The following is a 13,437-nucleotide window of genomic DNA, read 5'->3' on the forward strand; positions in this document are numbered from 1 at the left end:
CCCGCCCCGTTTCCCCTCTCCCCTCCCTGTCCGCGCTTCTCCCCTCCCACGCCTCCCCCTACCCTGGGACTCCCACTCCTCCCCTCCCCTCCAGGCCTCCTCCCCTCCCAGGCCCTCCGTTGCCACCCACCTCTGGGAAAGCCGGAGTCTGGCTCCCAGACACCACCGAGCGCCGAGTCCTCCAGCCTGTCTAGAGCGTACGGGAAGTAGCTGGGGGAAGGCGACGAGGCGCGGACTGGAGGAGAACTGAGTGGCCGGCATTTCCGGCCGGCGGTGGCTGCTCCGGCTGAGCAGGGTGAGTAGGGTGCTGGCCTGAGGCGCTGGGCGGCCAGGCCGGGCCGGGTGGGCTCGGGCAGACTCCGGTCACTGCTGGGCGCGGGCGGCGCGGGCGGGAGCCGCACTCTGTGCAGGCGGGCGCGCGGGGCGGAGCTGGTCGCGAGGCCTCGGGGCCGGACCCAGCCGCGGGCGGCAGCGCCCCCTCCCGGGAGCCGCGCTCGGAACCCGAAGCCCTGTGCTTCCCGCGCGACCCCCGCGGCCTGAGCGCTCGGCCCCCGAGCCGAACCCACCCCTCGCCGCCGGGCCTGGCCTTGACGCCGCAGCCCAGACCCTTCCTGCGCTTCCACTTTCAGAGAGGCTTGGTAACGATATCCGCTTGCCCTTAAAAAACCAGACCGAGACTTTTTTTTTTCTTTTTTTCTCCATTTTCGTTTTTGCTCTTGTCCCAGACTGAATTTCTGCCCGCAAACGGGGACCCTGGGGTAGAGGTGCTTTTTAAGCGAGCCTCGCCGGTAGCTCAGCGCTGTCTTCTGCGCCAGGATCCCCCAGCGTGGAGCGCTCCTAGCGGAACTCGGCGCCGGCTCCCGGGCGCGCTCTGCGGGGCGCACGACCCCAGGCTTTCTGTCCCATCTTTCTCTGTCCCATACTCCCCTTCTGACCCCCAGTTCACCTCTTCCCCCGGCCCCAGAATGCGACTTGTTTTTTGAGTATTTCTCCATATCCTCCATACCCCCCATCCCCAACGCGCGCGCGCGCACACAATGCCCGTGCGAAGGTTGTTTCCCGCTTTTCCCCCGCGTTTCTCAGATCTTATTCCCCTCACACAGGACGGAGTCGGCCCCAGCGCTGACCCCTTAGGCCTCCCGTTTCTTGTCTGTGCCTTGGGCACAGGAGAATTCCATGTTTCATCCCGTGTTCACGTGACCTCCGGGTTCTGTGCTTCCTCTCCAGTGGCAAGGCAAGAAACCACCCTCATTTCGGGGAGACACGGAATCCCACAGCAGCTTGTGAGGGACCGACTCGGGCCTGGGATGCCGGGAAAAGCTTCCTGGAGGAGACTCAGCACCAGACACGGGCCCCTTGTGGACACGTCTCCATACGTGACCTGCAGGTGTGGCAGGATAACACAAAGTGCTGGAACACACTGCTGTCCCACTTGCAAGACCAAAAACTTCCTTTAAAATTAAAATTCAGAGATTCCTTATGAAACAAATTCAGCCACTTTGTGTCATCCTGCCGCACCTGCACTTCAGGCGTGGAGACGTGTCCACAAAGAGCCCGTGTCTGGTGCTGAGTCTCCTCCAGGAAGCTTTTCCCGGCATCCCAGGCCCCAGTTAGTCCCTCACAAGCTGCTGTGGGATTCGGTGTCTCCCCCAGTTTTTCTGCAGCGGATTCATATTAAAAATCTCGAGGGTGGATTGTGGCCTTGCCTTCCTTCCTGTTCCCCACGGTGAGATGCACGTAGCTCACTGTGCTGTGCCATACCACACACACGTCACACCGTCACCCTCAGCGAACAATGCAGGATCCTTGAGGGACCAGCCCACATTTTGCAGACCAGGAAACTGGCTCCGGAAGAGGACGGGACTCATCCAGGGGTGGCGGCCAACAAGCCTAGAATTTGTCTTTGAAGCTTTTGCTGCATTTGATTGCACTCCTCATTTCTCTTGAGCTCTGGCCTCGAAGGGCTGCGTTTGTGCACTCCACCACACGCTCTGCATGGAGTTGGCAGAAGCAGCAATGGCAAGGGCGCGGGAGGGAGGGAGGAACTCCAGGAGTCCATCCTCAAGTACTGCTGGCCTGCGGAGGAGTGAGGGGAGGGAGACCCCAGGCCTGCCCATGGCACGCACGCCACACTGAGCCGGCCAGCTCAGCTGCCCAGTGTTGGGGCAGATAGCTTCTCAGCCCTCACCAGTGTCATACTGGGTGAAGTGCATTGCAGGCCCTGACTCCATAGGCTGCCCTGGCCTCACGGGTGCGCCCTCTGTGCCCTGCCAGTGGGCTCAGGTGTAGGGAGGGGTGTGGGGTGTTTCGCAGATTTGTTAGGAGAGGATAGAATTGTCCACCTAGAAGGGATGAGAATGAGCCACATCCTCTTTATGTAGAAGGGTGAGAAGATACTTCAAAACTCCAATAGAAAGATGTGTTTGATTAGAGCTGTGACTGTGTCGTTTTTCTTCGTATTGGTCAAAGGTGCGTATGAAACTTAAAAGGAAAGCTTTTCATAGGGTACACAACTGGCCCAGGAAGAACACTTGCTCCCAGCGGGCCATCAGGTGTCCTGGCATTTGCTTCTGGTGTGAATTAGTCATTTGTTCATAGAGCCTCCCAAATTAGCAAATGCTGAAGAAGTTCCTGCTCTGGACTAGCTTGTTCCTGTGTCCTCTGAGCGTGTATGTGTGAGTGAGGGTGGGTAGCTGTGCGTGTGTGTCCGTGTCTGGCAGGCTCTGCGGCCCTGCCATGGTTGTGGAGTCAGGTGGACGGACAGCACTAGAGCCTGGGGTTTCAAAGACTGGCGGCCCAGTGTGGCTGCCTGGGGCAGGGTACCCTGAGCCGAGCTTGAGGAGAGCCCCCTGAAAGAGGCCTGGAGTGGTCACAGCTGTCTGTCTGCTGAGGCTCCTGGTAGACGCATCTGAGTGTGTGTGGTCAGGGAGGTCAGAGGGTGATTGAGAAACTGGCAGCACCTCCTAGCCCTTGGAGGATCTTCAGGCCTGCTCTTGTAGAGAGACTTCCAATGCCCCGTTTTCTAGAGGCAGTTTGGGGCTCTGTGTTAGAGAGGGGAGTTTAGAGACCTGCTGCAGGTGGGGTTTGTAAGATCTTCGGCGGGGAGGGTAATGAGGAATTCCTCCTCCCTGCGTCCCTCCACCCCTGCCTCTGCTCCTCAGGGAGGAATAAGGGGTTTGAGAAGATGGCCAGCTCAGGCAGCCCAGCGAGCAGTTACAGCAAGAAGCTTAGTCCGGGTCTGGGCGGGTGGGACGTTTGTTCTCAGGTCTGCCCAGCGTCGGACTTCCTGGCTTCCTCTGATGGCTTCTGCCCGAGCGCTTCCCCAGGAAAGGCCGGGCTACTCCTGTGAGAGCCACGTCTCGTTTCTAGCCCTAGCGAATGGCTTCAGTTTGCCTGGTGGGAGTGGGGCAGAGTCCACCTGAGCAGCACACCCAGGAGCTGGGCAGGGCTGGGCCGCTCCTGGGGCCGCCCTCTCCCCACACTGCGTGCTAGCGCTTGCGTGGCTCCTCTCAACAGCACTCACGTTTCAGCTGGAGCATCCCGGTGAGGATAGAGTCATGAGGATGCCAGGTGTGTCCCGGGCGTGCCCCATCACTTTCCTCTCTCTTCCCTCTGCTTTCCAGCCCCTGAAGTGCTGTGCCTGGAGATACCATTGTGGACCCTGGAGAGGCACCCTGCAGCTTATGCAGTAAAACCTCGACCACCCCAAACCTGGTCAGTTTGAGGGGAGCTGCTACCACAGTGTCCACTGAGGCCGGGGTTCCAGTCGTGTGGAGCAGCAGAGGGGAGTCTGACAGGGTCACCTCCTCCACAGAGAGAACTGGCAGCTGACTGCACTGCCAGGAACCAAGGCTTGGGTGTGTGGAGCCTGGAAAACCAGGGACACCTGAGGCAGGAGGTGCAGCGTGTGGAGTGGGGAACCCGAGACGGACTGGGGCCTGTGCTCAGGATCAGGCAGGCAGAGTGAAGAGGGAGAGACGGAGCCCTGGAAGGGGAGCAGGAGGAGGCAGAGTAGTGGCAGCAGCCCAGGCCAGGCGTGTGTCCTGCAAGTGCTAGGACCAGCTACCCCTCCCCATGGCCTCCAAGCTGGCTGCTGGGAAGAGCGGAGGGGAGAAGCGGAAAAGGGTGGTGCTGACGCTGAAGGAGAAGATTGACATCTGCACGCGCCTGGAGAAGGGCGAGAGCCGGAAGGCACTGATGCAGGAGTACAACGTGGGCATGTCCACCCTCTACGACATCAGGGCCCACAAGGCACAGCTGCTTCGGTTCTTCGCCAGCTCGGACTCCAACAAGGCACTGGAGCAGCGGCGCACGCTGCACACGCCCAAGCTGGAGCACCTGGACCGTGTCCTGTATGAGTGGTTCCTGGGGAAGCGCTCCGAGGGCGTCCCCGTGTCAGGCCCCATGCTCATCGAGAAGGCCAAGGACTTCTACGAGCAGATGCAGCTCACTGAGCCCTGTGTGTTCTCTGGAGGGTGGCTTTGGCGCTTTAAGGCCAGACACGGCATTAAAAAGCTAGATGCATCCAGTGAAAAGCAGGCAGCCGACCACCAGGCCGCGGAGCAGTTCTGTGGGTTTTTCAGGAGCTTGGCTGCCGAGCACAGGCTGTCCCCCGAGCAGGTTTACAACGCTGATGAGACCGGCCTTTTCTGGCGGTGCCTGCCAAATCCCACTCCAGAAGGCGGGGCCGTGCCTGGCCTCAAGCAGAGCAAGGACCGGCTGACTGTGCTGATGTGTGCCAACGCCACGGGCTCCCACAGGCTCAAGCCCTTGGCCATCGGGAAATGCAGCGGCCCCAAGGCTTTCAAAGGCATCCAGCACCTGCCTGTCGCCTATAAGGCCCAGGGGAACGCCTGGGTGGACAAGGAGATTTTTTCCGATTGGTTCCACCACATCTTTGTGCCCTCGGTGAGAGAGCACTTCAGAACCATAGGTTTGCCCGAAGACAGCAAGGCCGTTCTCTTGCTGGACAGCTCCCGGGCTCACCCGCAGGAGGGCGAGCTGGCGTCCAGTCATGTGTTCACCATCTTCCTGCCTGCCAGCGTGGCCTCATTGGTGCAGCCCATGGAGCAGGGCATTCGGAGAGACTTCATGAGGAACTTCATTAACCCTCCAGCCCCCCTGCAGGGCCCCCACGCCCGCTACAATATGAATGATGCCATATTCAGCATGGCCTGTGCCTGGAACGCAATTCCCAGTCACGTCTTCAGGCGGGCCTGGAGGAAGCTGTGGCCATCCGTTGTGTTTGCTGAAGGCTCCTCCTCTGAGGAGGAGGTGGAGGCAGAGCACTTCCAAGCCAAGCCCCACAACAAATCCTTTGCTCACATCCTGGAGCTTGTGAAGGAAGGCTCTTCCTGCCCAGGCCAGCTTCGCCAGCGCCAGGCCGCCGGCTGGGGTATAGCAGGAAGGGAGGCAGAAGGGGGACAACCCCCCGCTGCCATGTTGCCAGGAGAGGTCGTGTGGGGTTCAGAAAAGACTCCGAAAGCTGACCAAGACGGTGGAGGAGATCCTGGTGAGGGTGAGGAGGCGGCCTGGGAGCAGGCAGCCGTGGCCTTCGACGCAGTCCTGCGCTTTGCGGAGCAGCAGCCGTGCTTCAGTGCACAGGAAGTGGGGCAGCTGCGAGCGCTGCGTGCCGTATTCCGGGGCCAGCAGCAGGTGAGGAGGCGGTGTGGCGCCCTCGGGGCTGTGGTCAAGGTTGAAGCCCTCCAGGAGGGCCCTGGTGGCTGCGGGGCCACGGCTCACTCTCCCTTGCCCTGCTCATCCACAGCAGGTGACAACTGATGGCTTCTCTGCCCTGCCCTGGCCACTGGCCCTGTTACTCCACGCACCCTGGAGTGGCATGGTCCTATGCCCCAACCCCACCTGAGGCAGGAGGGCGCGTGCAGACACTCAAGAGTCCTTCCAGGAGCGGGTCACCCACGGCTGTGGCTCGGGTGCTCCGGACAGTCTGCCCGAGGTTCCTGTCAGTACAGGTTTTATCACTTGCCATGTCATCTGAAAGTAAGAAAATGTTTTGGAAGGGTCCACCCTAGCCTAGAACAAGCCAGAGTCTCACTCTGGCTGGAATGGGGGCCAGGCTGGGCTGATCTGGCCTCATGTTTGCTGGCTGATGATTGCAGTATCAGAGGGTGGAGATGTCTGTCTGTCCATGTGGAGAGAAGTTGCCCTCCAGGCCGACAGGAGGCCATGCCCACCGCCCCGGACAAGCTTCGTCTCAGAAGGCTCTATCTGCTGGGCTGGCGGCTATCCCCTTGTTGGGTGGACCCCGGGCACGGTGCCTGAGGGCCGATGGCCGAGATCTGGGACTCAGTTCTTGGCCTTCTCTTGGCTGAAGAGGCCGCACGTCTCACTTCAGTCGTGGTCTCGTTCAGCAGAATGACTCTGGAACCATCCTCTGTTACCCGCAGATCCCATCCCATGGGCTCTGGCCCCAGGATGTGGGGGGCCCCACGGAGAGTTGACTTGGTAGAGTTTCTTTCCGTGAAGAAAGTAGGAGTGGCTGACCAGGCCCTACTCATCACCCGGATAGAGGACACAGACCCTGCGTGGTATTTTAGCATTTTGGCTCAGAGTGCAATGTGCCATGTTGCCCAGAATTTCATACTTACGGCCTTTACATGAATACGTCTTGATCAGGCATTCAAAGATTAGTCTTAGGTTTGCATGTAAGTCACTGGAAACAGTAAAACAGGTTGCTTAGATTTCCAGCAACATTTGTGCTCTTATCCCCGGCTGTTAGCACGTTAGTAATACCTTTGGGGAGGAGTTGTCTGTCCTGGTCAGTGTTCACAGACGCGGTTGTAAGAGGATGTGGTGATTTTCTCCATGTCTGTAGCTGCTTTGCAGCTTCTCCATTGCACGGGCAGCACTCGCTTCCTGCAGCTGAGATGCCAAAATGCCCTGTGTCCACAGTGATTAGCCTCGTCTTTGAGTGAGCATGAAATAGGTGCATTGTTCTTTTTTTTCATTCTTGTGGCAGGGTCTCACTGTGTTGACCAGGCTGGAGTGAAGTGGTGTGATCACAGGTCACTGCAGCCTCGACCTCCCTGGCTTGAGTGATCCTCCCACCCCAGCCTCCTGAGTACCTGCGACTAGAGACGTGCACCGTGACGCCTACCTTTTTATTTTTTTGCAGAGACAGGGTCTCACTATGTTGCCGAGACTAGTCTTGAACTCTTGGCCTCAAGCGATCCTCCCTCCTCAGCCTCCCACAGTGCTGGGATTACAGGCGTGAGCCCCAGCACTTGGCCTGAATGGGTTTTTCTTGCTATGTTATTTTCAGTGCTTTGCTCCTGAATTCTTTTCCCCTCTTAAATTTATGTCATTTGGCTGAGTCAGCACGTAGTTTGCATTCCAGCGTCTGCTGTTGATTCCACTGAAACCTTTGTTCTCATGAGGGAGAGGATTTGGCTCGCTGTGGTTTCTTGTGTTTTCACATCCCTGCAGATCCCGGGGCAAAAGTCATTGCTGACAGAGCCCTACCCATGTCCTGGAAGTGTGTGTTTCTTGCTTTGAATGCATGTGTGAAGGTTATAAAAGCCAAACATTTTCTAAAGACCTTGGTGCTGAACGACAGTCCCAGTTGTTCCCATTTGGGTCCCGTTACCTTCGTGGTGTCACCCCCACTGTTTGCTTCCTGTGTCTGGGGAACTGCTGCACATCCGTGTACTTCGTGCCATTTCTGGGCTCACGTGTCACTCCTAGCAGAGCCTCATAACCAAGATTACTGGATTGCAGCTGCTTGAGGCAATGCAGGAGGTTAGAACATGTCTCGAGGGCTCTGAAGCAGCAGGACATCCTGGGTGGGTGGAGCTGAGGAGGGCACAGGGCAGGCCTGCCGAGCTCCTGGCTGGCTCTCCTGAATCCTCTGGAGATGGCTTGTCCCTGTCAGACTGTAGCTCTTCAGGACCTGAGCTCTTCCCGCTCTTGACCTGCTTCTGTGCTGACTGTGCTGGGCTCATGGGTAGATGTTTGTCCCCAGTGAGTGGCTGTGTCCTCAGGGTGTCCCTCTTCCAGACTAACTGCAACAAGGCTTGGAGCCTGACTCTAGGCACAGCCCCTGTGGCTGGAATCCCTTGTGCCAGCCAGCGGACTTGGGCCCTGCTCCTCCTGCAGCCCCTCCTCACTGGGCTTGCTGCTGCAGGTCTCCCTGGTGTGAGGTTTTTAGGGAGCCCAGAGCTTACTCATCTCTGCGCTGCTGGGCCCAGCTGCCTGCTGCATACTTCCTGCCTCCATCCTGTCCCCCAGAACGCTTTGTGGAGACTGCTGTTTCCTCTGAACACTTTGTTTTCACTTCCTGACCAGTCTCAGAAGCTCAAGTGGTCGAATGTTTTAGCCTCGGAATCTTTTTTCCCCAAGCCCTCTCAGGTGGAGCCCCGCTGCACCAGACACCACAGCCCTGTGAGGCTGTGTCTCCTCACTCCGTTTCTGGGGCTGCTGAGGCCCCTGGGAAGCCCTGGAGCTTGCCAGAGCAGAGCACGAAAGTCTCTGGTCCCGTTTAAATGCCTCTCCCTTTTATCTGTGAGCACACCGGGCTGGAGCCACTCCCTGTCTTCTCACAGTGCCCCTATAGGTCGTGGCCTCAGTTCTCCAGTGGCTAGTGGAGCAGTGGGTGCTGCGACGTCTGGTTTGGGACCTCCGTGGCTGCTTCCAGCCTGCTACTAGAATGAACCTCTTTGTACCACCGCGTTCTTCTCTGGTGGTGCCCCTGAGGGCTCAGGCCTGAGGGCGCTCCTTTGACCTCAGTTGGGACAGGCAGCCTCCACTCGGGGAGCTCCCATCCCTCAGGGTGCCCAGGAGAGGCCATACTTTCAGGGTGGCATGGTGAATTCAGGGCTTGGGATGGGTTGGTGGTCTTTCAGCCCCTTCTACCTTGGATTGGTTTACAGAACACCTGTCCTGCCTGTGCCAGCCTGGATCTCTGTGGGCACCCCCGGCACGCTGTCCTGAAGGTTGTTTGTCTCCTGCATAGGAGGATCTACAGCGGACCTCGCCCTGGGCCCGTCTGTGCGTGACTTCATATGCTTCATTCGTGCTCAGCCGTGGTTGAGCATGCGATGGAGACCACTTGGGCCGCCCCTGACACCGTAGGCCACTGTTCTTATCCAGCGGGCCGAATGAGTGATTGATTGCTAGTGGTAGGTTGACTGGAAGAAAGGAAGTCCCAGCCCCTGCTCATGGCTTCCTCAGCTCCCTGGGGTTGGAGGACTGTCATCAGTTGTCCCCAGTTAAAGTCCATTTGGAGGAGGTTCGGGGTCCGAGTGGCTGGATGTGCTTCTGGAGGGACAGGGTTTGAGGCAGGGATTTGTAGAAGGTGTAGACTGCATCCTTTCTTGGGAGGCTGTGGCACAAGGCAGTGAAACTTGGGACAAATCAAGACCCATTCACACTGCACCTCAGGGACCCCACCTCACCCCACATACATGTGCTTATGGGGGGCCGGGGGTGGGGGCTTCTGCCTGAAATCCCAGCGCTCTGGAACGCCAAGGCAGGAGGATCATGTTAGTTCAGGAGTCTGAAACCAGCCTGGGCAACAGAGGGAGACCCCATCTCTACAGAAAATAAAAGAAAATGAGCCAGGTGTAGTGGTGTTTGCCTATCACCCCAGCTACTCAGGAGGCCGAGGAAGGAGGATTCCCCAAGCCCAGGAGTTCGAGGCTGCAGTGAGTTACGGCCTCTGCACTCCAGCCTGGGTGACAGAGTGAGAGGCCTTATCTCTAATAAAAATAATAATAAAATGTGCTTTGGGGTCAGGTGTGGAGATCAGGGTCGGGGAGGTCATGAGGTAGGGGTCAGGATGTGGACAGTCACGGGCTGGTGGGTGTGGCAGCCGTGAGGGGTGGGTGGTGGGCTGGGAGACAGGGCCTGGGCAGGGCTTCTGCACTTCCGCTGCCCCCTCTGGGTTCGAGGACTCCCCTTGACAAGGGCTGAGCTCTCAGGCACTGCGTTGGGCTCAGCTGCCTGCCGGGAGGCTGGGGAGAATGGACCTGTGAGGCCTTGTTTGTCCTCTTCCCTGTCCAGCTCCTGTAGACCCCAGGCCTGGCTATCTGCAGGGCCAGGAGCTGCAGCCACCAGCCTCCCAGGTGAGCCCCAGCTCCCGGCCCTGCACGCCCGCTCCTTTGCCTGCACACTCGGCTCTGGTGTCTGCTTCCACACATGGACCCTCAGACCTTACACATCTGTTGTTTCCCTTGCAGGGCAGTGATGATAACATGAAATGAGGTGGGGTCACTCCTGTTTAGATAGGAGACTGGGGCCCAGGGAGGAGCAGGTGTGAAGTTGCTGAGGGCAGAGGGAGACCCATGACTACCTGCTCCTGGTGACCAGCCTCATGTTCACTGCTCACTCCCTGCCATTCACCAGCTGCATGACCTTGAGCAGTGCCCTCAACTGTAAACAGAGGTGAAAACACTCCCTTACCAGCCTTTTTAGGGGCCACTCTTGTTTGAGGCCTTGAACCTCATTTCAGTGCCGTGGTGGTCCTGAGCCTCTGAATCTGGGCGTGGCCCCTGCTGGGTCCTGGTCTCAAGGGCAGCATGATGGCCTCCCTGCTCAGGCCCTGCACCCAGGGGCCAATCCTGGGAGGCCCACTGGCCATGGCTGGGCCCTCTCTCAGGAAACCTGTCAGCATGGCCATCTCCACACCCAGGCTGGCTGGGAGGCGAGATATGAGGTGCTCAAAGCCCCTCTGTGTCTGCAGGCAGTCCCGTCCCACACAAGCCAGGATTGTTGGGCCTCCTTAGCAGCCAAAGGAACTGAGGTCCAGAGCAGGGATGTGTTGCCCAGTGTCAGAGCATGGTCTGCTCTGGGGTCAGGTGTCTTGCCCTGGTCCTAAGCCACCCCAAGCCAAGGCATGTCCCTGGGCCCATTTCCCCTCTCGAGGTCTTCGGTTCCCTATTTCTGATGTGTGTGTGACAGGAAGGCCTGTCCTCTGGGGTGGCCATGAGGCTCAGTGGAAGGAGCTGCCATGCTTGAGCCAGGACTTGGCACCTGGCCAGCCCTTTTCTATTTCTTTGTACTTTGATGGGCTGTCAGTTCTGAAGAGAAGAAATACGCTAGGAATCCTGTTCTCCCTCCCCATTCTCCCTGGCGGAGGGAAGTGACCACACCCCTATGGTGTGGACATACCGACGCTCCTCCACGAAGCAGCAAAGTTCTGTTGTTTCAGGAGACTGTGGGCCTTGAGGATGTGGTAGTGACCTCACCAGAGGAGCTGGCAATTCCTAAGTGCTGCCTGGAGGCCTCTACAGAGACGTAATGTTGGAGAACTTCTGCCTCATGGCAGTGCTGGGTAAGGCCCTCCGTCCCCACCAGTGCCCTTGAGGGTATGGGTGTTGGTAGGTGTGTGGCCTCCATCTCCGTAATGATGGTATTAAGGACTGCATGTTTGTGTTCCCCCCAAAGTTTATATGTTGAAACCCTGACCCCCAGTAGGGTGGTATTAGGAGGTGGGGCCTTTGGGGGGTGACTAGGCTTCGGTGAGGTCGTGAGGGTGGGGCTCCCTGATGAGATTGAGTCCTTAGGAGGAAGGAACTGGAGCGAGGTCTCTTTCTGCTGTGTGATCATATGAGAAAATTGCCATCTTTCAAGCTGGGTACAGTGGCTGACGCCTGTAGTCCCAGCACTGGAAGGCCAAGGCATTAGGATTGCTTTGAGTCCAGGAGTTTGAGACCAGCCTAGGCATGATAAGACCTTATTGGTAGAAAAAAAGAAATAAAGTAGAAAACTGCCATCTGCAAATCAGAAAGAGCCTTCAGCAGACACCAGACTGCCAGTGCCTTTGATATGGGACTTTCAGTCCCCAGATCTGTGAGAAATTAATTTCTGTTGTTTAAACCACCTAGCCTGTGGTATTTTGTTATAGCAATCCAAACTGAGACAGGCAGTAAGGAGAGAACAGAGGTTCCAGCCTGCTTCAGGTCCAGGCAGTTCTGCCATTGCCCTCGACTCCTCAGTTCCAGTCATGGGCCAGGCCCCTGGGGGACTTCGGATGAGTAAAACATGCACCTATCATGAAGGTTCACCTGGTCTAGAAGGGGAGGCAGACCCACACTGCCCACCATGACCCGGACAGCAGTGATAAATACAGAGCACCTCATGGCCAGGGCCTGGGGGATTCCCACCCTGCCCTGCCCAGTGCCAATAACAGAGGGACCCTGGAGTTGCGTACACAAGATAGCAGTTTAGTTCTTGCACACATACTAGTTGAGAAGGGAAATCAGGGCTGATGAGACAGCTCAACTGTCTGGCAGAGCCAGATGCAGCCATGATGCAGTCTGGATGTTTGTCCCTTTCTAATCGTATATGGAAATTTGATCCCCAGTGTTGAAGGTGGGGCCTGATGGGAGATGTTCCTGTTACCGGGATGGATCCTTCGTTAATAGCCTGGTGCCATCTTTGTGGTAACAAATGAGTTCTCACTTGATTAGTTTCTATGAGAACTGTTTGTTAAAGAGAGCCTGGCACCTCCCTCCCTTCTTCCTCCTCTTGCTATGTGATGCTGCTTCCCTTTGCCTTCCATCATGAGTGGAAGCTCCCTGAATTCCCCACCAGAAGCAAATGCTGGCACCATGCTGCTTGTATAGCCTACAGAACTGTGAGCCAAATAAACCTCTTTTCTTTATAAATTACTCAGCCTCAGGTGTTACTTTATAACCTTGCAAACAGACCAAGATATGCTATGTGTATTTCATGAAGGGATCCACAGGGTTGAAGATGTTACAGGACACCTGCTCCAGTCCCCTCCACTGTGTCTGCCTCCAGAAAGCACACCGCTTCTGCTCATGTCCCTTGAGCCAGGTCCCAGTCATATAAGTACAACTAGTTGTAAAAGATGTGGGTAGCATGGTTGTAGAGGATGGGTGAGTGAGTATAGGACTCATCTAGCAGTGCAAGTCGGTCCAGGCCTTGTGCCTTCATGCCTTCTCCAACAATTATGTCTGATCTCCCCCCATCACTGTAAGGAGAGAGCAGAGGTTCCAGCCTGCTTCAGGTCCAGGCAGTTCTGTGGGCTTCGTGGATGTGGCAGTGACTTTACCAGAGGAGCTGGCAATTCCTAAGCCCTCCCCAGAGGCTTCCACAGAGACGTAATGTTGGAGAACTGCCTCATGGCAGGGCTGGGCACAGGGCAAATTTACGAGGTGAGCTTAGGGTGTGAGGGATGGAGGCAGGCAACAACGCTTAGTGGGCCTCACCTGTAGAGTGGGGGTTCCATATTGAGAGGCAAGCCCGGAAAACCTGGGGTTACTGACTCCCCTCCCATCAAATGCTCAGCTCTCAAAGTTAGGGAGAGATACAACATTGTCCCTACCCCAAACAGCAGAGCCACTGGAGAAGCAGGCCATAGAAGAGGAAGCTCCACATTCCTCCCCGCAGGAGCTGCATTTGTAAGAGTGTGAAGTTCCAGCCTAAGGGTGCTCTGAAAAACGGTGGAAGTGA

At 57.2% G+C, this 13,437-nt stretch overlaps 1 protein-coding gene across 4 annotated transcripts; it reads left to right on the plus strand.

Moving 5' to 3' along the window:
• The first annotated feature begins 232 nt into the window (after window positions 1-232).
• Window positions 233-12,629, plus strand: JRK (Jrk homolog (mouse)). 4 transcript variants are annotated; one of them, XM_011938119.1, is made up of 4 exons: window positions 233-295; window positions 3,624-5,655; window positions 11,168-11,290; window positions 12,018-12,629. In XM_011938119.1, exons 2-3 carry the CDS (start codon window positions 4,075-4,077, stop codon window positions 11,255-11,257), a joined length of 1,671 nt encoding a protein of 556 aa, XP_011793509.1. In that variant the 5' UTR covers window positions 233-295; window positions 3,624-4,074; the 3' UTR covers window positions 11,258-11,290; window positions 12,018-12,629. The 4 variants fall into 4 exon arrangements, with proteins under 4 accessions (XP_011793509.1, XP_011793508.1, XP_011793506.1 ...); XM_011938118.1 differs by having other exon boundaries at window positions 11,168-12,629; XM_011938116.1 differs by having other exon boundaries at window positions 3,624-12,629.
• Window positions 12,630-13,437: the final 808 nt, after the last annotated feature.

Source organism: Colobus angolensis, unplaced genomic scaffold (genome assembly GCF_000951035.1).
Source record: "Colobus angolensis palliatus isolate OR3802 unplaced genomic scaffold, Cang.pa_1.0 Scaffold17, whole genome shotgun sequence".
Classification (NCBI taxonomy): domain Eukaryota; kingdom Metazoa; phylum Chordata; class Mammalia; order Primates; family Cercopithecidae; genus Colobus; species Colobus angolensis.

Bases quoted from the DNA above. Each gene is read 5' to 3' on its own strand.
- JRK (XM_011938116.1), top strand. From the start codon at position 4,075: ATGGCCTCCAAGCTGGCTGCTGGGAAGAGCGGAGGGGAGAAGCGGAAA.